The sequence below is a fragment of the Ambystoma mexicanum genome, chromosome 7q (assembly GCF_040938575.1).
Source record: "Ambystoma mexicanum isolate Mex_15411 chromosome 7q, UKY_AmexF1_1, whole genome shotgun sequence".
Lineage (NCBI taxonomy): Eukaryota > Metazoa > Chordata > Amphibia > Caudata > Ambystomatidae > Ambystoma > Ambystoma mexicanum.
In genome coordinates this window covers 1,102,604,565-1,102,630,455 of record NC_090941.1, presented here as the reverse complement: position 1 = coordinate 1,102,630,455, position 25,891 = coordinate 1,102,604,565, and the positions used below count along the sequence as shown (strand labels likewise).

Genomic DNA, 25,891 nt, shown 5'->3' with positions numbered 1-25,891 from the left:
ACCTTGCCTAACTTGTTTTTTAATCCAATTGGGAAGTGCTGCTGGTGTGTTTAGGAGTCTAACCCTGTTTCACTTGACCTTTCCCTCCATCTGAAGATATTGTTAGAGTGCCATTTCTGCTTGGTTTACATTGTGACATTGTGCTCAGTTTTCACGCTTGCTCAAACTTGTCTACAATTTAAATAGGGAGTTGTGTGTACTTTCCTTGACTGTTTTAACTTGCTTTAATACGCCGGATCGGAGAAACGTCAACCGTCGAACTACAGCAACGGATTTAGGCCTCGGAAGGCCTCTGGCCTCGGCCCGGGCCTCGGAAGTCCTCTGGACTCGGCCCTGCAAGTAGGGAGAGTGGGGGGTGGCACATATCCTACACTCTGATTAATATAGGTACATTACTTATATTCCTACACTCCCATCCCGCTGCCACAGGGTGCGTATGGAGGGTACCCCTTTTCAATTTTGCCTCAAATGCAACCGCAAGTATCCTTGGGTTTATAGACACGCCACGTGTAACCTCTGCTTGCCGTGGGACCACCCTGAGGCGAATTGCAGAGCGTGCAGTCGGTTCAAACCGAAGACCCTTAAGGACCGTTCGACAAAGCGTTGGGCCCACCACGCCAGGCGACAAGAGGCCATGGCCGCGGAGGGTGCCTTCAGCGATGGCAGCGACGCCATACTTTCGGACGGCGAGGGCAATGTGGCGTCGATGGACAGCCAAACGCAAGTCCCCGACCTCGGAAGGTTGTCCGGCAGGGCAGCTATGGGGAAGACACCCGGCGACACGAGCGCTACCCACACCACTTCCAGCAAACAAAGGTCCAACCGAGACTCGACGCGCACGTCGAGTTCTCGGAAAGAGGCACGTAGAGAACGGTCCACCGAGTCGGTGTCCTCTGGGCGTTCGCGTTCGCCTCATGACACCAGGCAACCCTCCACTGTTGTTAAGTGCCTCGCTCCCCTTAGTGACTGAGGTTCGGTCGTCGGAGGACGACGCCGACCTCTACCCCCAGGCCGCACTCCAGGAGTCGGCGTCTGGAGACTGCTACACTCTCCAGAGACAGGGACTCTACCCACGAATCTCGGTGCCAGGCATCGAAAAGCTCTGATAGGGCCCAAAAATCAGGGAGAAACACTGCCACCCGCGGGGAGGGGGGAAAACAACGAAGTAAGCAGTCCCAGCCTACTTCCACTCCTAAACTACATTCTACTCCACCTAAACAGACGGACAAGTCTCAGTCTCTTGTCCCTAATGCCCCTGTTCAAACCAGTAGGTCTAGTCAGGATAAAACAGGGAAAGCACTCCAGAATAGAGTTATTCCCAGTTCAAGGGAATGGTCCAGTGATGACATAGACAGAGTAATGTCAAGGATGTCATCATTGGCAGATTTCTACGCCAAAAACCCGGAACACTTTCTCTCTTATACCCCAGAAGGGTCAACTCCCTCAGGCTCTAAGGATCCTATACCCCCCAAGTAAGAAGTCCCGGGGTGAATCATCAACTCAAGTCTTCAGACCCCTTCTATATACAGCCCTATTCTCAGTATCAGGAAGATCCATCCTTTGGTGAGGATCCAGACGTGGGCATGTTCGAAGAACAAACTGGGACGGCTATTATGAGGATGATGAGGACCAAGAGGTGGTGGAGGAGGAGGAGAAGGACGACGACGAAGACCCAGATACATACAGGGTAGATTCCCCGGTAGAGAAAGAACCCGCGGTTACTGACTCCCCTGTCGACAACCAGCCTCTCCTAAATAAGGTCCTGTCCAGAGCGGCACAGCACTTCCACATTGACACCCAAGGTGCTCAGTAAGAGAGGGACTTTGCAGAGGAATTGGTGGGAGAAAGGGGACCTGTTACTCAGGCCATCCCTATCCTTAAGTCAATACAAAGGAGGATAGACCCTTCCCTTGTTAACCCCAATCTCACTAGGGCAGTAAACCCCAGAATTGAAAAGCTTTTCAGGGCAGCCCAATCTGACCCACTGTACATAAGAGGACATCTCAAACCGGACTCCCTGGTTGTTACGAACACCTGTAAGAGGGCGGGAACACCCTTGTCATCGTCCGAAGCTCCCCCCGACAAGGAGAGCAAGAAGATTTATGGCTTGGGCAGGAAAGTAGCCTCCACTTCCGCCTACCAGGCAAGGATTGCCAACTCCACCACCCTGCTGGCTAGTTAAAACTGCCACCAGTGGGAAGAAGTCGCGGCTCTCATAGACTCCGCCCCAGAACCCTTAAAGAGCCAATTGGCACGAGTTTCGGCAGAAGGGAGAGCCGTGTCAGGTTGCATTTTAAAATCAACCTTTGATGCCGCGGATAACGCCGGCAGATTAATTGCTGAAAGCACGGTCATCAAGAGGCATGCTTGGCTACGGCAGTCTGGTTTCAAGGCCGAGACCCAAGCATCATTGGTGGAGCCGGATCTATTGTTTGGAAAGGCGGTCGAGGACGCGCTGAAGAATGCCAAGGACGAGTACGAGACACTCAAGTCCCTAGGGCAACTAACCAACAAACCCCCTAACCAGAGAGGGAATGGCAATTTTCGTCGGCCTCACGGACAAAACTCCCAAAGAGGCTCAAACTATTCCCAAGGCCAGGGTACTCCATGGAACACTAACCAGCAGTCTACCCAGAGTTATGGCAGGGGTAACAAAAGAGGTAGGGGTAGAGGCAGTCCCAATAAAGGAGGGGGCACGCCTTCACCAAAACAGTGACGCTCCGTTCAGGGTCCCTTCTCACGCATCCCCAGTAGGGGGACGCATTTCCATCTTCACCCAAGCTTGGGAAGGGATCACATCAGACAGATGGGTGCTGTCCACAGTGTCCGCAGGATACCGCATAGAACTCCTAGAGCGTCCCCGAAACCACCCTCCACGACAAAGAATACACTCCTTAGACCACCAGAAGATCCTACTCGAAGAGATCGAAAATCTTCTCGCAAAGGACGCGTTAGAACTCGTCCCGGGACACCAGGTAAACAAGGGTATTTATACAACTTACTTCCTTGTGCCAAAAAAAGATTTGACAATGCGCCAAGTATTGGACTTACGGCCTGCAAACAAGTATGTCAAGCCCCAAATATTTCGCATGACTACTCTCCAAGAGGTAATTCCCCTCCTAAAAAAGGGGGATTACATGGCAACATTGGATATGAAAGATGCCTATTTTCATATTTCCATGTTCCCAGCGCACAGAAAATATCTGCGCTTCAAAGTGGACATTTCAGCACTACCAGTTCAAGGTACTGCCCTTCGGAATAGCCTCGGCTCCAAGGGTATTCACCAAGGTACTGGCGGTGGCGGCACACCTACGCAGGGAGGCAATCCCAGTTCTGGACGACTGGGTCATCACGGGGGAGACCCCAGTAATTTGCAGGACAAACATTCAAAGAACTATTTACCTCCTCTTCGAATTGGGCTTCTCCATAAACGAGAAAAAATCAAGTCTGGTGCCCAGCACCTCCAAGCAGTTCCTAGGAGCTGTTCTAAATACTCAAGAGGGGTTGGCTTTTCCTTCAGAGGAAAGAATCCGGAATATACTACTGCAAATTCTGCAATATCAAACCGGTCGCCAGTTAAAAGTACGCAAAGCAATGCGTTTGCTGGGCATGATGGCATCATGTATTTACCTGGTCCCCACGCGCGCCTGGGCATGCGTCCCATGCAAGAATGGTTGGCGAAACTGTGGTCTCATGCAAGTGGTCAGTGGGACGATCTAGTGGTCGTTCCGCCAACACTTGTACAAAGCCTCCACTGGTGGACAAGAGACAATCTATCCAAGGGGAAACTTTTACGATCCCGAGATACAGGCGGTAGTCACGATGGATGCATGCCTGACAGGATGGGGAGCTCACCATCTCCACCACACAGCTCAGGGTCTCTGGTCTCACACAGTGGCCAAGAATCACATCAACCTGCTAGAGCTTCTGGCAGTTTTCAGAGCACTTCAAGCGTTTGAGCCCCACCTGCTGAACCTGTCGGTGCAGATCCGGACGGACAGCACGACAGCCATATTCTACCTGAACAAGCAAGGAGGGACTCGTTCGCCAAATCTGTCCAGACTTGCCCAGAAAATTTGGATATGGGCACTCAGACGGAACATCTTTCTGTCATCTCAAGATGTTCCAGGGGATCTCAATTGTCTAGCGGACGCTTTGAGCAGAGATCCCCTTCCGGAGGAACACGAATGGTGTCTACACAGAGAAATCGTAGAAGAGCTCTTCTCTCAGTGGGGTTTCCCCACTATAGACCTATTCGCCACAAGCGAAAACAGACAGTCCCAGGATTCGCATCCAGGTTTCCCCAACCAGACTCCCGGGGGAACGCCCTGTGGATGAACTGGTCAGGGATATTTGCGTACGTTTTTCCACCAACTCCTCTCCAGGAAGGTGGTGAACAAGATGAACAGAGAGTCGATGACGCTCGTCCTAGTGTCTCCCATGTGGGCGAGACGTGGTTTCCACACCTACGCGGACTCTCGGTGTGCGATCCCATCAAACTCCCGGGCTGGTACAATCTTTTGTCCAAGCACCAAGGTCAGAAGGTGCATCCTCTACCCAACTCCATGAACCTAGCAGCATGGCTCCTGAGGTCATAGAGTTTGGACATCTCAATTTACCACAGAGGTGTATGGACATCCTAAAAGAGTCTAGGAAACCGAACACGAGGCATTGCTACTTCGACAAAAGGAAGAGATTCGTTATCTGGTGCCAGAATAAACAAATCAACCCAGTTGATTGCACTCCTTCCTCAATCGTGACATACATGCTCCACCTGCTGGACGCAGGGTTGATTTCAACTCACTAAAGGTACACCTGGCAGCACTGTCGGCGTACACCACCTCACATAGCAAGGTGTCGTGGTGGAAGGTACCCGTGGTTAAAGCCTTCATGGAGGGAGTAAAGAGACTTCATCCTCCTATATCTAACCCACCACCAGGATGGGACCTGAACGTGGTGCTATCTAAACTCATGGGCCTCCCATTCGAGCCCATGCATAAGACAAGTCTCAAACACCTGACCTATAAGACTGCCTTCTTAGTAGCCATTACATCCATAAGAAGGGTCAGTGAAATTCAGGCTCTGTCAGTGCAGGATCCTTTCTTTACTATTCACAAGGATAAGCTGGTTTTACGGACACACCCTAAGTTCTCACCTAAGTTTATTTCTAAATTCCATGTAAACCAGTCCATCGAGCTTCCGGCTTTCTTCCAAAACCCACAAAGCTCGGCTGAGGTTAAACTACACACCCTAGATGTGCGTAGGGCGGTCCTTTACTCTGTGAACAAGACCAGACCGCTTAGGAAAACAGATCATCTGTTTGTCTCTGTAGCCACAGGCAAAGAGGGAGATCGCGTCTCTAAGGGTGTCATCTCCAAGTGGATTGTCAACTGTATCCAGTTGTGTTACTCTCTTTTTGACAAAACTTTGCCTTTTACGCCCAGAGCCCACTCGACAAGAGGCATTGGGGCCACTCTGGCTTTCATTGCAAATGTTCCCCTTGACACCATTTGCAAAGCAGCTACTTGGAGCTCTATTCACACTTTTACTCAGCACTACTGCATTGACACCCATTCCAAGACAGATACTCAAGTGGGACAAGCGGTTCTAAGACATTTATTTGCTCATGACCCTTCTCAAATCCCACCTCCTTCTAACACTGCTCGCTAGTCTATGCACAGCATGTGATCTAAGCAGATCCCACAAGCCTCAGAAGGGATACATTACTCACCGTAATCGTATTTCTGATGCTTGTATCTGCTTAGATTCACATGCGACCCACCCTTCCTCTCCTCTGAGAGAAGGCGCATGGATGCTTGTAGTCTTATCTTATCTATATTCTATCTTATTGGATCATCTGTACTCACGCTACTCCTCATGCTACCTCATGTCAGAAAAAATACAATCTGAGGGTCCTAGACACGTGAGGGATCATGGGTACAGTGGACATCACACTAGGGATAGTATTACTGGCATGCCCTGTGTCGACGCCCATTTTTGAGTTTCGAAAAACAAACTGTAATACTCTGCAGCTTCCACTAGATGTCGGCCTATGCACAGCATGTGAATCTAAGCAGATACAAGCATCAGAAATACGATTATGGTGAGTAATGTATCCCATATTCTTTTTGATACAAAGCTTTGGTCAGTGTTTCCTTGTCCCATAGTACTGCAGTCCTATTGTGTAAACCCTGAATACTGCTCATCTCCCTCTTGAGATAAGTCTGACTGCTCAGCCACAGCTACCAACTAAATCTGTGTGGTACAGACTGATACCAAAGGGATTTATTGCATATACCTGTAGTCCTAATCTTCTGTAGTGCTCCCTAAGGGAACTGCATAGGATTCTGCCGAACCCCAAGATATTTTGAAACCAAAAACTGGCTTTCTCTCACTAGGCCCCTTAATACTGGAACACCACCCTGTGGCAATCGGGACCGCATTGCACCAGCGCCCTTGCAGTTTAGGAAGGAACTCCAATCCTTACTCTTCAGTCAGTTCCTATGGCCCACCTAGACTACTTTAGTTTCTGCGTCACATCCCACCACTGTTGCTGGAACATCCCATGGCACATATTATGTACCACATTAGATCATATGTTGCAGTCAGAGACCTGTACAGCGCTCCATTGCTTTCTTGCTGGAAGGCCTTTTCATCAAATGGTCAGAGATGCAAGTTGTACAGATCTGTTAGGGTGCTGGGTGCAGGAGACCGCCTCCAAGTTACGTTAAAGGTTCTTATACCGCACACTGTTACCACTTGCGTGGTTCTTTGGCACTCTGGCGGATGTGTAAAGCAAGAGGGTAGGGGGTAAGTTAGCAGGACTCCACGGGGAAAAGGGAGCAAGAGAGCTTTCATCTGCTGTTGGCAGCTTCAGTTCGGTTGATGCTGTTCGCTGAGCTTGAGTGTGATTTTTGTTTGGTAGCCAACATGTGCTGTTGTGCGTGGCTATGTGTGGTTTGTTTCATTGTGGTGTAGTGAAGTGTGTGCGGTTTGTCGTGCTGTAGAGGTATGGTTGTGTTTAGTTAGAAGTTTGAGAGGTTATGCAGCAGGATGATTTTGTTTGTTGGGTTGGTACTTGCCGGTGACTTATCCTACACAGTCTGTTTTGATTGACTGTTGCACAAATATTTTCCTCTGTCGTGTATTCTGGTGTGCTACACTTCTCCAGCATGGGGTCTGGCATGGATTCACATGCTCATGAATATTCCCCGTCATCAGGCTGGGAATCCTCGGTAAAGAAAAAATCAGTATCAGTTTCGTTTCTGATCTGTCTGTCTTAGTAGTAACCAATCAATCATTGGTCTCTGGGTCATACTGCCCCCAGCCAATGACTGCCCTCTCCCTAAGTCCCGCCCGTGGTAGCCATCCTCAGATTTTTACCGCACGTTCAAGTGTTGGGAGTCCTCGTGCTATAGCTCTCGAGCTTTTACTGCGTTTTGCGCTTTTTCAAAGAGATTTATCTCATTTTTCGGTTTAATTGAGCCTCAAGCTCCACCGTTACTACTTCCGATTAACGGGGACCCATTTCAGATTTATCTACGCCCCTCAAGGGTGAAGTTTTCGTCGAGGTGCGTGCGCTTCTTGGAGGATTCCAGAAGTTTGTGAGGCCTACCTCGTGGACGAGAAGAACATGGCCCAGGAGAAGGGAAGCTCGACTCACGGCAAACTGTTCAGGATCTGCCCTGGATGCAACCTACAAAATGTGTTCAAGGAGGACGAACATTCGAAATGCCTTTACTGCCTCCCTTTAAACCCACGTGGAGAAGGACTGTGCGTTTTGCATGAACATGTCGGACTGGACTATGAGGGATCGCCGGACCCGCCTCTCCAACTGGCTGGAAGGCAAGAACCCAGCAGGTGAGAAGAAGTCGTCAGAGCGGTCTTCTAAGTCCTCTGAGGGCACCCCGGTGACAGGGGCCTAACAGAAGGCAAAGCACCGCGAGTCAGCGGGCACCAGGAGCGCCGAACTGTCGGGCTCCTCGGCTGCCAGGCAGGGCGCACCTTCACCGACGCCATCAACCGCGAGCTAACGCTCTGGCTCGGGGAAGAGAAAATCCGAGAACCCGGCTAAGCTTCTGGAGAGGCCCCGGTTGATCTCGAAGGAACCGGCCAAGGGGGGAGCGAGGCGGTGACCCTCCCCCTAAGGTGAAGGGCTCAAGAGCGCCCAAGGCCTTGATCCACCCAGCTAAGGCCTCTATCGAGGCTGTCCCAGTGGAGGCAACCTCGGGGCCCAGAGTTTCCCTGCCTCCACGGAGGGAATCCTCTTTTAATCCCATCGAGAAGACCCCCGTGAAGACCCCGGTGGAAAAAGAGGGGAGGAGGTGGTGACCGTTGCAGACATGGAGACAACCTCTGAGGAGGAACGGACCGAGAATTTGGAAGAGGCCCAGCCCCACGGAAGGAATCCCGAGGAGGGGGGCGACAAGAGCGAGGGTGGCAACGACAACGACGTTCCCGTGGAGGAACAGTCGCTCCCAGCATGCCCGTCGCAACCCGAGCCTCAGGACAACTCAGCAGCCATTTTGACGGCAATCCAAGCCTTATGCACGGAGGTAAGGACGAGACTGCCCCTACCCCGACGGACGACCCAGCTGTACTTGGTCCGTCGGGAAGCCCTCTGAACAAGAGGAGAATTCATCCATCGTCCCTTCAGCCCTCACAGCCTTCTCAGCCTTTGTCGCCTTCCCTGATCCCGAGGGACGACACGGGAACGGACACGGCCACGTCGGGGACGGATGACGACGGCGTTGACGACGGGACTGGCCTCCCGTCTCTGATTCCTTGGGCGTCCCCGCCCGACGAGATTGGATCCTTCCAGGCCATGATTGTAGGGCATCCGAGCTTTTTCAGCTCTGCCCTGAGGAGGAGGAAGGCTTCCTCTACCAATGGCACGAGGCCAAGAGGAAGAAGGTCCTTGCTGTGCCGTTGCTGGATGACATCTGGGACGAGGGACCTGCCCTCCTCAAGAACCCGTCCACGACACCTGCCAACAGGGACCGCTACGACAGGTAATTGTGGTACAAGATCGCCCCCCTGTTGGACTTCCTCCCGGACGACAAGAGGGCAGAGGCCCTGGCGATCCTACAGGAGGGTGAGGTGGCGTCAGACCACGCCATAACTGTGACCAAGGACATTGCCGACACCGGTTTCCGCCAGTTGGACAACAGTTTGCCTTCGACGGTGGGGGTGGCTCAAGGCGACTGATTTCCACCAGGACGTGCAAGCCAAGGTTTTGGACATGCCCTTCGACGGGAACAATCTGTTTGGAAAGACTGTGGATGAGTCGCTGCAGGCCATCAAGACCGACACGGAGACGGCTCGGGCCTTGGGAGTTCTGCAGCAACGGCGGCTGCCCTTTTGGAACTCCGGAGGCAAGCAAGGTGCATCCAAAGGATTCGGGGGTGGCTCCTCGACCTACCGTCAGGCGGCCCGCTCCTCGTCGCAAGAAGCCTACAGGGGACGAGGCAAGTCAGGTGGCTCTCGCCATCGTCGCCAGGGAGGCCAAGGCGGCAAGGCTGCTTCCAAGCAAGACTGAACCGGCCGTCGTGTCGGGCCCCCACGGAAGCACCCCATGGGAGGCCGGCTGACAAAGTTCGTCAGCGTGTGGGACCCATCTCCACTGACGGTTGGAAGCTAGATGCCCTGGCCCACGGACACTCTGTAATTTCTAAAGTGCCCCCGAATTCCGCCCGTGGCCAGGAAGGAAAACCACGTCCCTCAACTGCTGTTAGAGGTAAGGGTGATGCTCAAGAAAGGAGCCATCGAGCTCGGCCCAAAGAGGCTCTGGGGGGTCCGGAGTATACTCAAGATACTTCCTCGTCAGAAAGAAGACACGAGGTTGGCGTCCCATCCTGGACTTGCGTCGGCTAAACAAATACATCAAGGCACAGAAGTTCCAGATGGTCACCCTCCAGCACGTGCTGGGCCAGATGGAGGAAGGCGACTTCCTAGCGTCGTTGGATCTGGAGGATGTGTAGTGTGTACTGCTATTTATTCTGGTGGACAGTCATAATATCGAGAAAAAAAATGTCGACAGACAAAAATGTCGAAAAAAAAATGTCGACTTTCGTTTTTTTTAATTATATATTTATTTTAGGGGTTCGGGAGTTAAAAAAAAGGGAAAAATTAAAAAAAAATTAAAAAAGGGGGGTTGGGGGGGGAACCCCCCCATTAAAAAAAAAAATGCATTGAAAAAAAAGTCGACATTTTTTTTCGACATTTTGACTGTCGACATTTTTTTTTCGACATTTTGACTGTCGACATTTTTGTTGTCGACATGACTATAAACCATGTATTCTTATATTCATGAGCATGTGAATCCATGCCAGACCCCATGCTGGAGAAGGAACAAGTTACTTACCTGTAACTGTTGTTCTCCAGCATGGGTCATGCATGGATTCACATGCGAACCCTCCCTCCGTCCCCTCTGCGGCTCTTCACTTGGTCATACTGCCACTTTACGTGCTACCAAATCTGAGGGTGGCTGCCAGGGGCGGGGCTTAGGGAGAAGGCATTCATTGGCTGGGGGCAGTATTACCCAGAGACCAGTGATTGGTTACTACTAAGAAAGACAGATCAGAAACGAAACTGATACTGATTATTTTTTTTCTTTCTGAGGATTCCCAGCCTGACTGGGAATATTCATGAGCATGTGAATCCATGCCAGACCCATGCTGGAGAACAACAGTTACAGGTAAGTAACTTGTTACTTGCCCCTCCTATATTGTATGCAGAAGAGTGGGTCCTCAATGGGCTATATTTTACCATCTTACCCTCCAGTATATTTGCTAAGTTTTACGGATAAGCAGCAGAATGCTGATCCACCAAGTTTTTCTCCAGCACGGTTTAGGTTCTAGGTGGATGTTGTCGCTGGATCTCTGTGTTCTAGTCAGCTTGTAGGTGGTGATTTTGTTATGTATGAATTCCGCTCCTAGGCCGGGCATTACTCGGTGTGTTATGCACATAGTTCTTTAGGTGATGTGTTTTTTTGACTGGGAGCCAATGTAGCATCCTTAGCATTGGAGTGATGTGCTTTCGTGAGAGTTTGGGGAGAAGTCTGGCAGCTGCCTTCTGTATACGTTGCAGTTTCTTCAGTAAATAGTCTGGCATTCCTAGGCATAAGATGCTGGCGTAGTCTATCCTGGACATGATGAGGGAGATGACCAGTGTTTTGTGCGTGTAGAAAAATAGTAGAATCTTTTTGATTGTGTGTAGAAGAAAGAAGCATTTCTTAATTATCGCCTTTACTTGCGGTTCTAAGTTTAACTCGTTGGCCATTATGATTCCAAGGTTTTTGACAATTTCGGATGGTGTGGGTACTGTTCCTAGTTCTGTGGGCCATGAGATGTACTGGTTGCTTCTTCGGTTTTTGAATATAATCAGGATTTCCGTCTTCCCGGGTTGACTTTGTGGCTGTTATTGTTCATCCATTCATGGAGTTCTTTGAGACAATCTACTAGCGTTGTGTTCTCCTCTTGTTTATGCCCAATTTTGTAGATGATTTGTGTATCATCTGCGTAGTTGTTGCAGGTGAAGCCGTGTCTTTTGAGGACGTTGATTAGTGGCGTCATATAGATGTTGTAGAAGAGCGGGGATAACGAGGATCCTTGTGGTACTCCACAGGTGGGCTGCTGCAGTGTAGATTTAAATGATTTTATCCATATTGTTTCTGTTCTTTCTTACAAGAAAGATTTAATCCAGAGCAACGCCATGCAAGTGATCCCTATTTCTTCCAGTGAGAATTTTATGGTCGACTGTATTGAATGCTGCAGAGAGTTTGGGTATTATCAGTGCCAAATTCGTATTGGAGTCTGCGCTGGTTTTTAGGTGGTCCCATATAAAGTGCTGTCTCTGTCCATCTTACGTGTCTGAAGTCAACTTGTGCCTTGTCCAGTAATTGGTTGTTTTCTACGTATTTCACTGTTAGTTCATAGACATATATCTCAAGTAGTTTTGTTGGATAGGGAGTGTTTGAGATCAGTCTGTAGTTTGCAAGTTCTTCCACATCGACGCCCGTTGTGTCGTTGAGGAGTGGTTTCATGTAGGCAGATTTGAATGCCTGCAGTACTCTCCCCATTGAGAGTGATAGTTGAAGAGGTTTAGGTAGCATTCCGGTGGTGCACCCCGTCTAAGAATTGATTTATAGATGTCTGGTGGGCAGGGGTCCATTGGGGAACCTACCTTGTTGCTTTTTTTTCACCGGTTTGAGTAGTTTTTCTCTTGACATTTGGGCGAAACTGTTTAGCCTGTTCTGTGGTCCGAGATATGTAGGGGAGGGTGCATGGTCTGGTTAATTGGTCTACTTTGTACGGTGTATGTTGATTTTATTCTTAAAGTGATCTGCAAGATCATCACATAGTTTTTGTGAAGGCAACGGTGTCATTGCAACCAGGGGGATTTCTTAACTCATTTATGATGTTGAATAGTTATTTCTGAGTGTTGGTTGCTTTTGTGATAGGCATCATATAGTATTTCTTTTTCGCTTTAATATAACATTCCCTAACCAGCTACTACAAGAGAAACTGGCATGTCGCCAAAAAATAAAAGGAGTTATATGATATAATATTAATATGGCGGGGGTTCGCGGGGTCTCCCGCCGCATATATATGTGGTGTAAAGTGGGTTAAAAAAAAGAAAGTCCTAATTTTCGGCAGTTGTAATTATGACTGTTGCAGTGATCACATAGATCCGCATAAAATAATAGTGTAGCATACCGAACCTAAGAGAGCTTAACATAGGGTAGCATAGCACACCCACAGAGCAAAACATTCTACAGCATAGCATAACAATTACTGTAACTCAGTATTACAGCAGAGCAAAGTTAGCATGTTCCAGATATGATATTGGAGTGTGTGATGCAGACGATCCACACACAATTCACTGTGACCGCAGAAACCATGCAGTGACGCAGCATTATCCAGAGTGACAAAGCGGAAGCTATCCCGTGACATGGCATAAGCTGCAGTGACAAAGCAGAAACTATGCAGTGGCATGGCATTGTCCAGAGTGACAAAGCAGAAACCTATCCACAGTGATAAAGCAAAAAAGATGTAACGGGGGAAAGCAAGGTGTCCACCAACGTAGAACAAAACTCCCTTGATTGGTAATGGAGCAGAAATGTCTGACTTCATTCTTAGGAGATTGGCCACCATCAAAGGTCAATCAATCCCAGGCACATGCAGAATAAAGCACACCACACACAAGCTGCTGTAAAACGTATATACATGGATTTAGTATTGCATTAGGATTATAAAGTCCAACAGATACTTGGCAACATGCCCCAGAATGCAATACTATATAAGAGAGCAATAAAGGGGCATGACATTGATTGTACTTCTCTCCAGGACATAGTAACTGAATAGGCGAGTTCCAGGCCTAGCAAGTCCTAAAAAGAAAAGCTGGAAGGCGTAAGGAAACGGGCCCAAAGGATCAACACAATGGGCAGTAACATGTAGAATTACAGTACTGGGCTTGAGCAGTTCCCAGTTCACCTTTAGAAACCATGCAGCTGCCAGTGGTTACTGCTACATTACTACTTTCTAGGCACATAGTGAGCTGCAGTGACTTATATTAAAACCTGTAATAAATCACTGGTAAAATGCCTGTTTTTGTCCTAAACACTGCTAGTGCCTCTGAAGGGCAGTGTGAATGTCTCAGTACAGACAAGAACTTGGGGAGTTTAAGTTTTGTAAAGTATAGGGTACTTCTTATGAGACACCGCGCCAGTGTCTTATGTCAAAGGCGACTCTTCAATGATTTCCTTTAATTGCATCTGGCCATTTTGTATTTGGGGCCGCCATCTTCTGCCCTCCACTGTTTTTGCTTCCTTTAGATTTTTTTTTTTAAATCACATTTTATTTGCATTTTAGTTTATAACATCATGCATCATACATTAACATGGATCCCTTTAACACTATTATAACAATTTTCCCATTGTGTCCGAGCTGAGGGATGGTCCCTTGGAGCAGAGAGTAGGAGAAGTTTGTAAAGACGGGATATTACCCCCTTAGAGCCCCGGGTGGAGATAAGCAGTCTCTCAAAGTCTGTAAGGTCCCTCCTGAAAGTGTCCCCCCCATGAGGGTTTGGTGAGAACTCCCTTGAGCTGGAGATAAAGGAACGGGGACAGGGTGCCCAACCCCAGAGCCTCCTCCAGATCTTTTAGGGGTAGAAAGGAGCCTCCGACCCAAAGCTGACCTGCCCTGCTAAAACCGGCTTTGTACTATTGTTGAACTGCAGCAGGCTCAGCTACCTTATCTATAAACGGGGGGCCCAGATGCAACTCATTGGAGAAGGCCTGGTTGTAAGCCATCTATAGTAGCCTCCCTCTCTCAACACTGATAACAGGACCCGCAGCAGCGGGTGGTGTAGGACTCCTCTAGAGATGCGTGATCTGGGAACCCATAGCCATTCGTTTAACGTGACGGAGGCAAAGACCTTATTGTCCATTGCTACCCACTGCTTTTCCGTCCCCGGGGTAAAGTGATCTATCAACACCCTCAACTGGGAGGCCTTGTAATATGTCTCCAAGTCCGGGTATCCCCCCCCCCACCATCTTCCTTAGGCATGGTTAGGACCTCCTAGGAGATCCTATGTTTTTTGCCCACCCAGAGAAATCTCAGGAGGACTCGTTTTATTTCCGTTAGGAATGTTTTGGGCACCTCCACGGGGAGCATTTTGAACAAGAATAGAAACTTGGGGAGAATTACCATTTTCCCCAGATTGATACGCGCCATCCAGGAGAGCCCTGATCTTGCACATCTTTCCACGTCCCTCTTGATTTCCGACCAAAGTGGGAGAAAGGTACCGGGGAAAAGGTTGTCAGGGTTGCGTGTCACTTGAACACCCAGGTATCGGAACCAGTCACTCTGAAGTCGAAAGGGGAGTTTTCCCACATAGTCTGCCTCTGCATCTGGAAATTTTCCCCCTATGTATGCCATCTACTTCCCAAAATTCAACTTAAATCCGGAGAGTTCTCCATAATGTGCCAGGCCCTGTAGGATGTGGGGGACCGTCTGGCATGGTTTTGTGATATAGAGCAGTGCGTCGTCAGCGAACAGGCCGATCTTGCAATGCGAGCCTTTTATCCGAACCCCATTGATTGTCCTCGTCTTTACGGACGGAAAACGCCCAGGGCTCCATAACCAATGCATATATTAGGGGGGGATAGGGAATATCCCTGCCTTGTGCCCCTCCCCAAGGGAAATGTCTTTGATTCAGTCCCGTTTACAGCCACCCTAGCCGAGGGAGTGGAGTATAAAGCTGACATCCAGCCTAGCCACCTCGGTCGCATCCCCAGAGAAGAGAGAACCTCCCCCATAAAAGCTCAGCTGACCCTGTCGAAGGCCTTCTTGGCATCGAGAGCCAGCAAGAGGGTCCCCTCTTCACAGACCACCCTTGAGTTAAGCACATGAAGGGTCTTTCGCATATTATCAGAGCCTTGTCTATTAAGGACAAATCCCACTTGGTCTGGGTGGATCAGGCGGGGGAGACATCTCTCTAGTCGAGTCACCAGAATTCTGGCGAAGAGCTTTGCATCTAGGTTCAGAAGGGAGATCGGCCTATATGAACTGCAATCTGCCTGGTCTTTGCCCGGTTTGGGTATTACAGTGATTAGGGCCTGTAGGAATGTCAGTGGAATTGAGTCTTGGTTCCTAATTTGGTTAAACAGTTTGGCCAGTGGCTTTATCAAAATGGGTTGACATTGTTTGTAGAAGTCTGCTGTGTAGCCATCTCCCCCCGCGGCTTTTCCCGCTTTTAGTCTCTTAATTGCAGACTCCACCTCTTCGCTTCCTTTAGATTTTAAATGATGTCTTGGCCAGAGTTCTTCATCATTTTAGGGCTAAGGTTCTGGGATGGACAGTACGTCCTGGCGCTTTCAGTGTGATTCAGTGTGGCCCTTCTGGGCCCTTTCCGCTCTCATTGGAGTCACTACTCTAGCAGGTCATGATGCAGTCTGAACTGTAGATCCTTTAGATGCCTTTACGGGCCCCGGAAACGTTTCTGGTGCTAGCCCCCAAAATATCATGGGAGAGGTCTCGGAGGAAAACCTGTAACCATCTTCTGGAATAATGAATTCCAGGTGCTGTCTTAAGAAGAAGCTCCAGACTAAGGCCTTCAAGATACATCCAGAGTGAGCGAAGAACGCCTGCCCGCTTAAGAATTAGTAGAAAGTAACTGGTGCTGTTGGGTTGTCTGTAAAGAGCAAGTCCCCCTGGGCAAGTCACTTTGAGATACAAGGCTTTCCTACTTTTTGCGTATGTATTATTATATTTATGGAGCACGGACCACAGCAGGGGGTAGGATACAAAGGAGCACAGAAGAGGGGTACAGCTTTACCGGGGAGAAGAGAGGTGGGCGGCATCTAGCAAGTCGGGTGGCGCGAGGGGTGAGGTGATGGCCTAGGTGTTGAGGAGAGACTCCTTGAAGAGGTGGCTCTCGAGTTCTTTTCTGAAATTGTGAGGGCGAGTCGGATGCTGAAAGGAAGGAGGTTCCATATTCTTGGGAAGCGGAGGGGCTGGGGGGGGGGGGGCGGTTAGGCGTAGAAGCCTTACCTTAAAGCCTAGGAATGCCAATAGCTCCAGGTGTTGAATACATCTGCACATCTCATGTATTGCACCAAAAAAAAAAAGCCTGAAATGTCACAAACATGGCCACGGCACTGGAGAGACCAGAAGCTAGAGTCTACCTCAGAAAAATACCCAGGACTGACCCGGCAGCATCATTTAAAGCCATAGCGCTAAGGTGTAACCTTCAAGAAAGGGTAAGCTAAGGACTTTGTGGATCATGAGGAGGGACATGGGATGGTTGGGGGGGGCGGGTAGTTGGAGGTATTTCCTGTGTGTCTATAGTAGACCACTTACCTGCAGGAAGTGTCCAGCCAGTCCTGGCTGAGACACTGGACTAGTGTGTGTTTTTTGGTGAAAGCATTTTAGAGGGTAGCCTGTCTTGTGTGTGGGTGTGCAGCACCTTTGACCCACTTTCATTCTTTCTAAAATGTTTGTTCTTAGGCCCCAGGGTATCTGTACTAGGGGACGGGTCGAAGGCACACGGGCTGAACCTGAAGTATAAGTTATTTTAAATTGTACATTTTAATGTCATTCTCTATGAGATGTAACCCTGTCCTATTTCTTTTTCCTAGGAAATGGTACTCTCAACAAACATGCAGGAATTGATTTTAAGCAACTGACACTAAACCACAAAATCAATGAGAACCATTCAGGAGAGGTGGGTACAGCGGCTCTTGAACCAGTCGCAAATCACTCCATGTATTCTTACTGATTGCCCGCTCCGCCCCCCCCCCCCCGCTGCCACGTCTTAACCTGCTCATGCATTCACCCTTGACTGTTCCTACATCACCAGTGCTCAGTAATACATTCCCACCCCTATGAGTGCTCCGCTATATGAAATTCATCTTAACCTTTGGCGGTCAGATCAACTGATGGCATATGCTTTTCTGCTTTAATATTACTGTTCAGCATATGCTCTCCAGTATAACATGCCTTCTCGTGCAAGTGTACCTTGAGACTGTTGCAATTCACACGTTCACTTGTTTTTCATGTCAATGTCCGCTGTTCTACTTCCCCCAGGTGTTCACTTACTCTATTCCACCATTGCATGTGTTTCTATTTATTCCACTGGCACACACTTCTTCAGTGCCACAATCTCCTATCACCTTGCAGTGTTTCATCTCTTCAGGCCCTATTTATTTATTTTTAAATTTGTTTATTGGCATTTGTTATTAAGTACAACCACAGGGCCGTTATCTCAACTGCCATTAGAGGATGAATTGCATTGCATCTCAGATCAATAACATTAGCAACTTAACATTAAAACATTACAACATTGAAAACATTAACTATCTCCAATTTCTGTTTCCTGAGGAGCCGGAGTCAAGTGGGGGCGTAAAGGGGGGCTGAACCCTTCGGGGGAGGGTGGGGCTTCGGGTCGGGACTACAAGCAGCCAAGAGTGGACCGCTTCCGGGGTTCCAGTTTAGTCTATGGATCTTCTTATAGTGGGTTCATGCCGGCTCATGGGGGCTTATCGTCTGAGGGGTAGAACAAGGGGTCTGTGAGTCCTTTCCAGGCGTCTAGGGTCATACTCAAGGCGTCTGCGGATCTGGCCACACTTTCCTCCCAGGCTTTTGTTTCTGCTAGCACCCAGCGTTTAAGTTCTTTGTGCCAGATTTTCTGTTGAGGTCCCGATGGTTTCTTCCAGGACATCGCGATTGTCCTCTTAGCCAGGATGCACATGATATCCATTAATTTGGCGAGGTGCTTTAGTTTTGCTGGTCTGGGATATGTGCCCAATAGGCATACCGCCGGGGACCATTCGTATCTGGTCAGCCCTAGTTTCGCACTAGTTTGTTGAATAAAGAACCACAGGGACTGTGTTTTGGCACAATGCCAGAATGTGTGAAGCAGATCCGCATTGTCCATTTCGCACCATGTGCATTTGGAGCTCTGAGTTGTGTGAAGTTTGGCTAGCCTGGATGGGGTTAAGTATGTCCGGTGCAAGAGGTTCAGTTGTATTTGTCTGAATCTATGGTTTCTAGACACTGTCTTGGGATATGTCAGGGCCCTTTCCCATTCGCCATCTGATAGTTCTCGGCCTATATCTGCTTCCCATCTGGATTTCAGGCTAGCGCTGCGTGGATTGGGGGTGTCGCTTAGATGGCTATAGATCTGAGACACCGGTCTCCCTCCCTCACCCAGTTCGTATAGTAGTGTGATCAGGGGGCTTGTTTCTGGTTCTTCTGGCCATGTCGGCCATTTGGTTCTTGCTGTAAATCTTAACTTTTGGTACCACAGAAACTGGCCAGTGTGAACATCGTTCTCTTCTTGGAGAGTTTCGAATACTTTGAACTCCCCCTCTGTGTACAAGTCCCCCCATGAGTGTATCCCTTTTCGTTCCCAGTGTCTGAGGTGCTGTAAGTCCTCAGGGGTTTTGCATAGGTCCGAGATCAGTGGTATGTTCGGGGAGTATTGGTGTTTGGCATGGGCAAGAGATTCAGTCCTGCGCCAGACTCTGCGGCCAAGAGTGACTAACATTGGAGCATTTGGTACCAGATGGGTGGGGGCCCAGGGAAGTTCATTCATATACAACGGGGAGATCAGTGGCTGCAAGAGTGGTGTTTCCGAGGTGGCATCATCAGCTAGCCATTTGGTGATAAAGCCAAGTTGTGCTGCCAGATAGTATTTTTCGAAGTTTGGGAGTTGGATTCCCACCTGGGTGTACGGTAATGACAAGGTAGTAAGTGCTATCTTGCGTCTTCCCTTCCCCCACAAGAAGTCTCTTAACATCTTTTCCATTAGGCGGAAAAAGGATGCTTTGATATAGAAGTGTACGTTTTGGAACCCATACAAAAATCTAGGGAGGACGATCATTTTAATTATGGAGGCCCTGCCCAGCATGGATAGGGGGAGTTTCGCCCAGAAGGCCATAGATTTCCTCAGGGCAGGAAGAGCAGCCTTGGTATTGTGTTCATGCATTTGTTCCGGGGAGTGCATTATGTGTATCCCTAAGTATTTGAACGAGGTGTGTTCCCATTTTATTCCCGCCAGGGGAAATTGCGGTGTTTCCATTCCCCTAAGGTTTGCCAGGGGGAAAAGACAGGATTTTGCTCGGCTGAATTCTATACCTGAAAACTTCGCAAAATTATCTAGGACGTCCATCATCGTGGGCACATTGTTGCATGGGTCCTTGACAAATAGTAATACATCGTCCGCATAGAGGGAGATAATGTGGTCCGAGTTGCCCAGCCGGATTCCAGCGTCGAAAAATTGTTTACGGAAGTAGATAGCAATGGGTTCTAGTCCCAGCACATGGAGCATAGGGGAGAGAGGACAACCTTGTCTTGTTCCCCTGCATATGTTCCAGACCTCTGATATGTGTTTCCCGGTTTTTACCCTGGCTCTAGGCTCTGTGTACAATATCTTGATCCATCTAATGAACCCTGGGCCGAAGCCAAACTCTTCCAACACTGCCATTAGCCATTCCCAAAAAATCGAGTCGAACGCCTTGATGGCATCGAGGGACAACAGGGCGTATGGTTCTGTGCAGTCTTCAGTTTGGGCAATAACGTGTTGCACCCTGCGCAAATTCATGGTAGTATTTCGGGCTGGTACGAAGCCGCACTGATCTTCATGTACCACATCCCCTATGATTCTGGCTAGTCTGTTCGCTAACACTGTCGTCAGGATTTTCACGTCGCAGTTAAGGATTGCTATCGGACGGTAAGAGTCGCATCTATCAGGAGGCTTATTAGGCTTAATGATCGGGATCAGGAGGGTCTCCCTCATGGTGTCAGGTAGAATTCCTATTTCATGTGCCTCCCGAAAGACCTCATGTAGGAGGGGCGTTAGGGTGGATACGTATGCCTTGTAAAACTCGGTGGGCAGACCGTCGCTCCCAGGAGTCTTGCGGGTGTCTAGTGATCTAATTGCCTCTGAGATATCCTCGGATGTAATGTCTGCGTCTAGGGCCTCAGATTGTTCCGGGGGTATCTTGGGGAGCCCTATTTCTTCCAGAGTGTTCATGATTTGCTCTAGGGGGACCTTATCTTTGTGGGAGTAAAGGTGTTCATAAAAGCCCTTAAAGGTTTCGTTTATGGCTTGCTGTGTCTGTGCTATCTCTCCGTCTTCCGTCTGTACCCCCGTGATTGTGTGCCTGGGGTGTTCTTTCTTGCAGAGCCAGGCTAACATTCTGCCGGGTTTATCTGCCTCGGTGTGTATCCTGTCGGTTTTAGTGGCATAGTCAAATTTGGCGAGCCTGTCCCATGCTAGAGCAGTGTTATTTCTAAGTTCTTTGAGGTTGACCTCCCTCTGCTCTGTGGTAACCGGGGCACTTTCCAGTTGTTCAATCTGCTGTTCCCAGAGGTTCAGCTCGCCCCTAAGTTGTTTCCTAATGCCCCCTGCCCTAGCTATGATTTCCCCCCTTGTCACTGCTTTTAGGGCGTCCCACATCGTGCCTGATCGGTCCACACTTCCGGTGTTACTTTCAATAAAGCTCTCTATAAATTCGTGTAGGTCTTCCCTGAATACCGGATCATCAAGGGCATCTATCGGCATTCTCCACATTGGAATGGGAGGCCTGGGGGCCGTGTGGTTCCAGTCTACTAGGAGTGGCGAGTGGTCGGAAATGGTTCTGCCCAGGTATTGGGCGTCAGCTATTTGAGGCAAATGTTCATTGCTTATGAAGACATAGTCTAGCCTCGTGTGGAGACCTTGAGGGGAGGAGAAATATGAGTAACCCCGGGCGTTAGGATGACATTCTCTCCAGGTGTCTGATAGGTGTAACCTATGTGTTAGTAGGGAGAGGGCTGTAGTAGCCGCTGAAGGACCCTTTGGGTGCGGGAGGGACCTATCCAGTTTGGTGTCATGAACACAGTTGAAGTCTCCCCCCCCAGAAAAGGATCCCATGCCTGTATGGTGCAATCTTAGCATACATGGAGTTTAAGTGGGATGGGATGTTGGTATTAGGAAGGTAAGAGTTCACTATACAGATCTCTATTTGTTCTACTCTGCCCCATAGTATTACGAACCTCCCTTCTGGGTCTGTCTCCGACTTAATTAAATGGAAAGGGAGTTGTGGATGAATCCAGGTGTATACTCCTCTTGCATATTTGGAGTACGAGGTTCCGACCCCTTGGCCTCCCCAGTGTTCCCTCAACCTCGCCAGGGATTCCGCCGTGCAGTGTGTCTCTTGCAGTAGCGCTATCTGCACTTTCTTTCTGGTCAAATAGGATTTGATTCTATTCCGGCGTAGGTAAGAGCCCAGGCCCCTCACATTCCAGGTCAATATCTTTATGTTTGCATTAGACGTCATTTCGGGGCAGTTGGGTTACACTTGCGGTTATTTGGCCCCTACCGACCACCTTTTTCGCCGGGTCTCGGCCTCCTCGCCGTCTGGTCCCTCGTCTCGATTTCATTCTTTTCGCTGGTTGGAGATTTTGATCTTGTGAAACTCCCATCATGTTAAATGGGGAAAAACTAAACAGAACTTTACCAACTGTCCCTAGCAGTTGCTTTTAACTTGCAGCGCTCAGGGGTTCCTGAGCCTTCCAGGCCAGTCCTGGCCTTCCGGATCAGGTTGTGTGTGAGCAAAGTGCTTACACCTTTCTTTAGTGGGGTGGGTTGCTTGTCTGTCGCTCGTGTGTTCCTCCGAGCTCTCGTCCGATGTAGCGTACATCACAGCGGGACTTTCGTGGTGATTTATTCGTCTGCGGTTCGTTTTCCGTTCATTTTGTTGCCTGTACTTTTATTTTGGAGGGAACTGCCCTTTGCCTGCTTTCACCGGGGGGAGAGCGGTTATCCCCGATCTAAGTTCAGTGGTGCTTCTTTGTCGTCCGCCAGATTATTATGCTCGAGCCACAGGTTGGCAGCGGCCGGGGTTTCCAGGAACGACGCCTTTCCGTTATATAAAATCTTGAGACGTGACGGGTACAGCAGCATGTACTTCAGGTTGAGCTTTCTCAGCCGAGCTTTTATTGGAATGTAGGAGTTTCTGGCCTGCTGTACCGCCGGGGTGTAGTCCGGATATATAACTATTGTTGAGTCTTTTCTTTTTATCTCCCCGCCTTCTCTGGAAAATCGTAGTATGGTTTCGCGGTCTCTGAAATTTAAGATCTTGGCTATGATCGGCCGGGGATGAGATCCGGGTGGGGGACGCCTCTGGAGAGACCTGTGGGCTCTTTCAACAGAGAACCCCTGGGAGAGGTTTCCCGCCCCCATCTCTTGTTGCAGGAGCGTTTCAATGAAGGTCGTCGGGTCCGAGCCTTCTAGGTCTTCAGGGACTCCCAGTATACGGATGTTGTTACGGCGCGCGCGACCTTCGGCTTCTTCAGAGCGGGCTTCCAGTCTTGTCACCTTTTGTTCCAGTTCTCTAACCGTCTTCTTTAGATCTCGGATGTCTTCAGCATTTTCATGCAAGGTGGTCTCTGCCAGTGTGACTCGTTCCGTTAGGTTGCGGGCATCCTGGCGCATGAGTTGCATATCCGACTTTACTTCTTCCAGTCGTCCCTCGAGTGATGTGCGGAGGGCAGCTATTGCTTGAAGGACTTGCGTGTGTTTAAGGTCCTCTTCCTGTTGGGGCGAGTTTTCGGGGGCCTCCCGGTCTTGTTGTGCTGGTTGTCTTTGGGACCTGCTTGTTGTAAAGGAGTCCATCGTGACTAGTTTCGTTTTGGTCTTGGGGGAGACATCCCTTGGCTTGGAGGTTATGAATGCGGTCTATTGTGGGGTGCAGGTCCGGCTCCGGTCTTTGTTTGGTGATTTTCCTGGGGACTTAGCCCCAGCTCTTCTGCTGTCTCGAGCCGCTCGCGTTTCTGAGATCAATTCCCAGAAGCTCGTGGGTGTGGGTTTTTGGGAGGCCTCGAGCTTGCAGAAGTCGTGATGCAGATCAGTCTAGGACCACAGTCAGTGTACGAGTGGGTTCCAATTCCTGGGTGTGCCTCCAGTGGGCTGTTGTCGGGGAGATGTCGTCCCACCGCCCAGGGACCGGGCTTCTTGGGAACTCCAGTCTCTGCGATGTTCGCCCTTTAATGCTGTAATCCACTTGAGTGGGCCTAGTTTTGTTTCATGGGTGGCCTCCAGGGGCGGCCAGGGCCTTGCTGGGCCGGATCAGGCCTCCTCGCAGGAGTTAATGCAGGTCCCCAGGGTCAGGCGTTGTGGTGCAGCCTCGAGGGAAGTTCGGGCGCCGGAGCGCGCCGCGAAGGGGGCCCGGCCCAGTTTGCAACGCTGCACAGGGGTCCCCGGCTCGCAGCCTCGCCCCCAGCGCCGCCGCCCGGCCAGAAGCGTACCCGGTCCCGCCCTCCTGCGTCGGCGTCTTGGGAGCGATTCAGGGCTCCGCGCTCCCGGGTCCACGGCGGGCGACTGTTCTTCGACGGCAGACCTCAGCACCGGTTTCTAAGTCTCCAGTGCCCGCCCGCGGCACAGGCAGCAAGCCCCGCCGTCCTGGCTCCCCCAGCCGCAGCGGTCCGATGGGTGATCTGTGCGGACGAGGCCGGATCAGTAACCCCCCCGCAGTGGGCGCCGCCATCTTGAAGGCGCAAGGGGCACGGTCCCAGGCGTCCCGTTCTCCGGCGTCCGCTCACCGATTTCGCCTGATCTTGTTGTAGGGTGCAGGCAATCGGTTCCCCTGCGGGATTCTAGTGTTGTATCAAGTCGCAGACAAGGATTAAGCGAGAGCAATTCGTTTGATTAAGGATCACGGACGGAGCTCCGTGGAAGTCTGTCCTCACGGCATGCGCACTGGCCACGCCCTCTCTCTTCAGGCCCTATTGAACTGACATTCAATCTCTTTATCCCGAGCATGTTAGATGCTGGAGAAATACCCCCTGATGGTCAGTGTCAGAAGGACGCGGGTGCTTGCATTCATCCCAAGACATGCCTGTATGCTGTGTCCGCTGGAGCCCTATTTCTCTGTTCTATTCTTTCAGCTGAGAATTGAAACCGTCCTGTGGTGAATAGCAGACGGTTTGCGTTTCTAAGCCCGAAGGCCTGAATGTAAGGCCGGCCCGCCCTCCATGATGTAGATCTGCTTGGCATGAATCCATTGCCTTGAGTCCATTGTCTTGATTGTTTCTGTCCTCTCCCTGCTTGCCGTTTTTGGAGTTGGGTTGCCTTAGATCCGGAATTAGATTATTGCCTGTCATTGCCATTTCCTGGCCATAAAAGAAATGTTGTTGGGGGCAAGTGGGACCTGGAAACAGGCCTGGTAAGCAAATAGTTAAGTGACCTGGGTACCATGCAATACCCCATGTATGTGTTGTGCACTGTCCTGCTCTATTTAAGGAATAGAACGAAATGTCCTAAAAAAAATTACCAGCCCCCACCAAAAGACCTAAAACACACACCATGAAACGTTCCAACTACGAAAAGTTTGAACTTTTCGTGGTATGTGTTTAGATGTTTTGATGGGGTTGGAGTGAAAATGTTTTAAAAAGGTTGGCGGGGGCTGGGAGGGTGTCCCCCGCAACACCCCACTCTCTACAGTCCCCCGCAACTATCCTGAAAGAACAAAAATGAAAAAATAATAATAATTAAAACGTGGGCTGCGCGGGTGTCCCCCGCAACATCCCGCTCACTATACTACATAGTATAGTGAGCGGGATGTTGCGGGGGACACCACGGGCCTCATTACGACCCAGGCGGTAAGTTACCGCCTGGGCCGTGACTTTACCACCATGGCGTAAACTACGTTTACGCCATGGTGGTTGGCGGATTTACCGCCCCATTCCGACCTTGGCGGGGCGGTAAGTCCCCAATCCCCATTTACCCTTCCCCATTCCCATTTTTGCCCCATAGGGCATAATGGGAGTGGGGAAGGCGTTAATTACGCCACCGTAAATTACGGTGGCGTAATTAACTCCATGGTCCCTTAGCGCCATGGATTTTAACACCTGCTAAAAGCAGGTGTTAAAAGCGCCATGGCGCTAAGGGACCTCGTACTCAGGCGGTAAGGGTCGGCGCTGTTAACGCTGCCGTAAACCCCTTACCGCCTGGGTCGTAATGAGGCCCCACATGTTTGAAATGGAAATGTACGAACATTTCGTATTCGTGCATTTCCCATGCAAACATTTCCATCGCTGCAAAATCAGCTGCTGAAAAATCACGTAGATCCCTATTTAAGGGTCCTGTGCTTGCAAAAATCACCTGTTGGGCTTCCAGATCTGACCTCCAACTGTAAAGGCTCTGTAGCTGTAGACTAAACCTAGAATTGAATAGATCTGGTCTGCATGTGCTCCTTATCTGTCATTCGATGAGAAATCTCTGTAAATCAATCTGGCACTGTGGTGCAGCAGATGCTGCTCATTCTAATCTAACCTGGAAGGTTCTCTGCATTTACCAAGATGCCTCTTACAATGTCAAGCAGCCTGGATGGAGGGCCGCCTAA

General features: G+C 49.8%; 1 protein-coding gene across 1 annotated transcript in view; it reads left to right on the top strand.

Moving 5' to 3' along the window:
* The window catches only part of ILK (integrin linked kinase), a 443,090-nt gene that overhangs the window by 353,511 nt on the left and 63,688 nt on the right, over positions 1-25,891 (top strand). Inside the window, exon 7 of the mRNA XM_069640469.1 lies at positions 17,141-17,226. Coding sequence (XP_069496570.1) covers positions 17,141-17,226 — 86 coding nt within the window. The remainder of the gene's footprint in view (positions 1-17,140; positions 17,227-25,891) is intronic.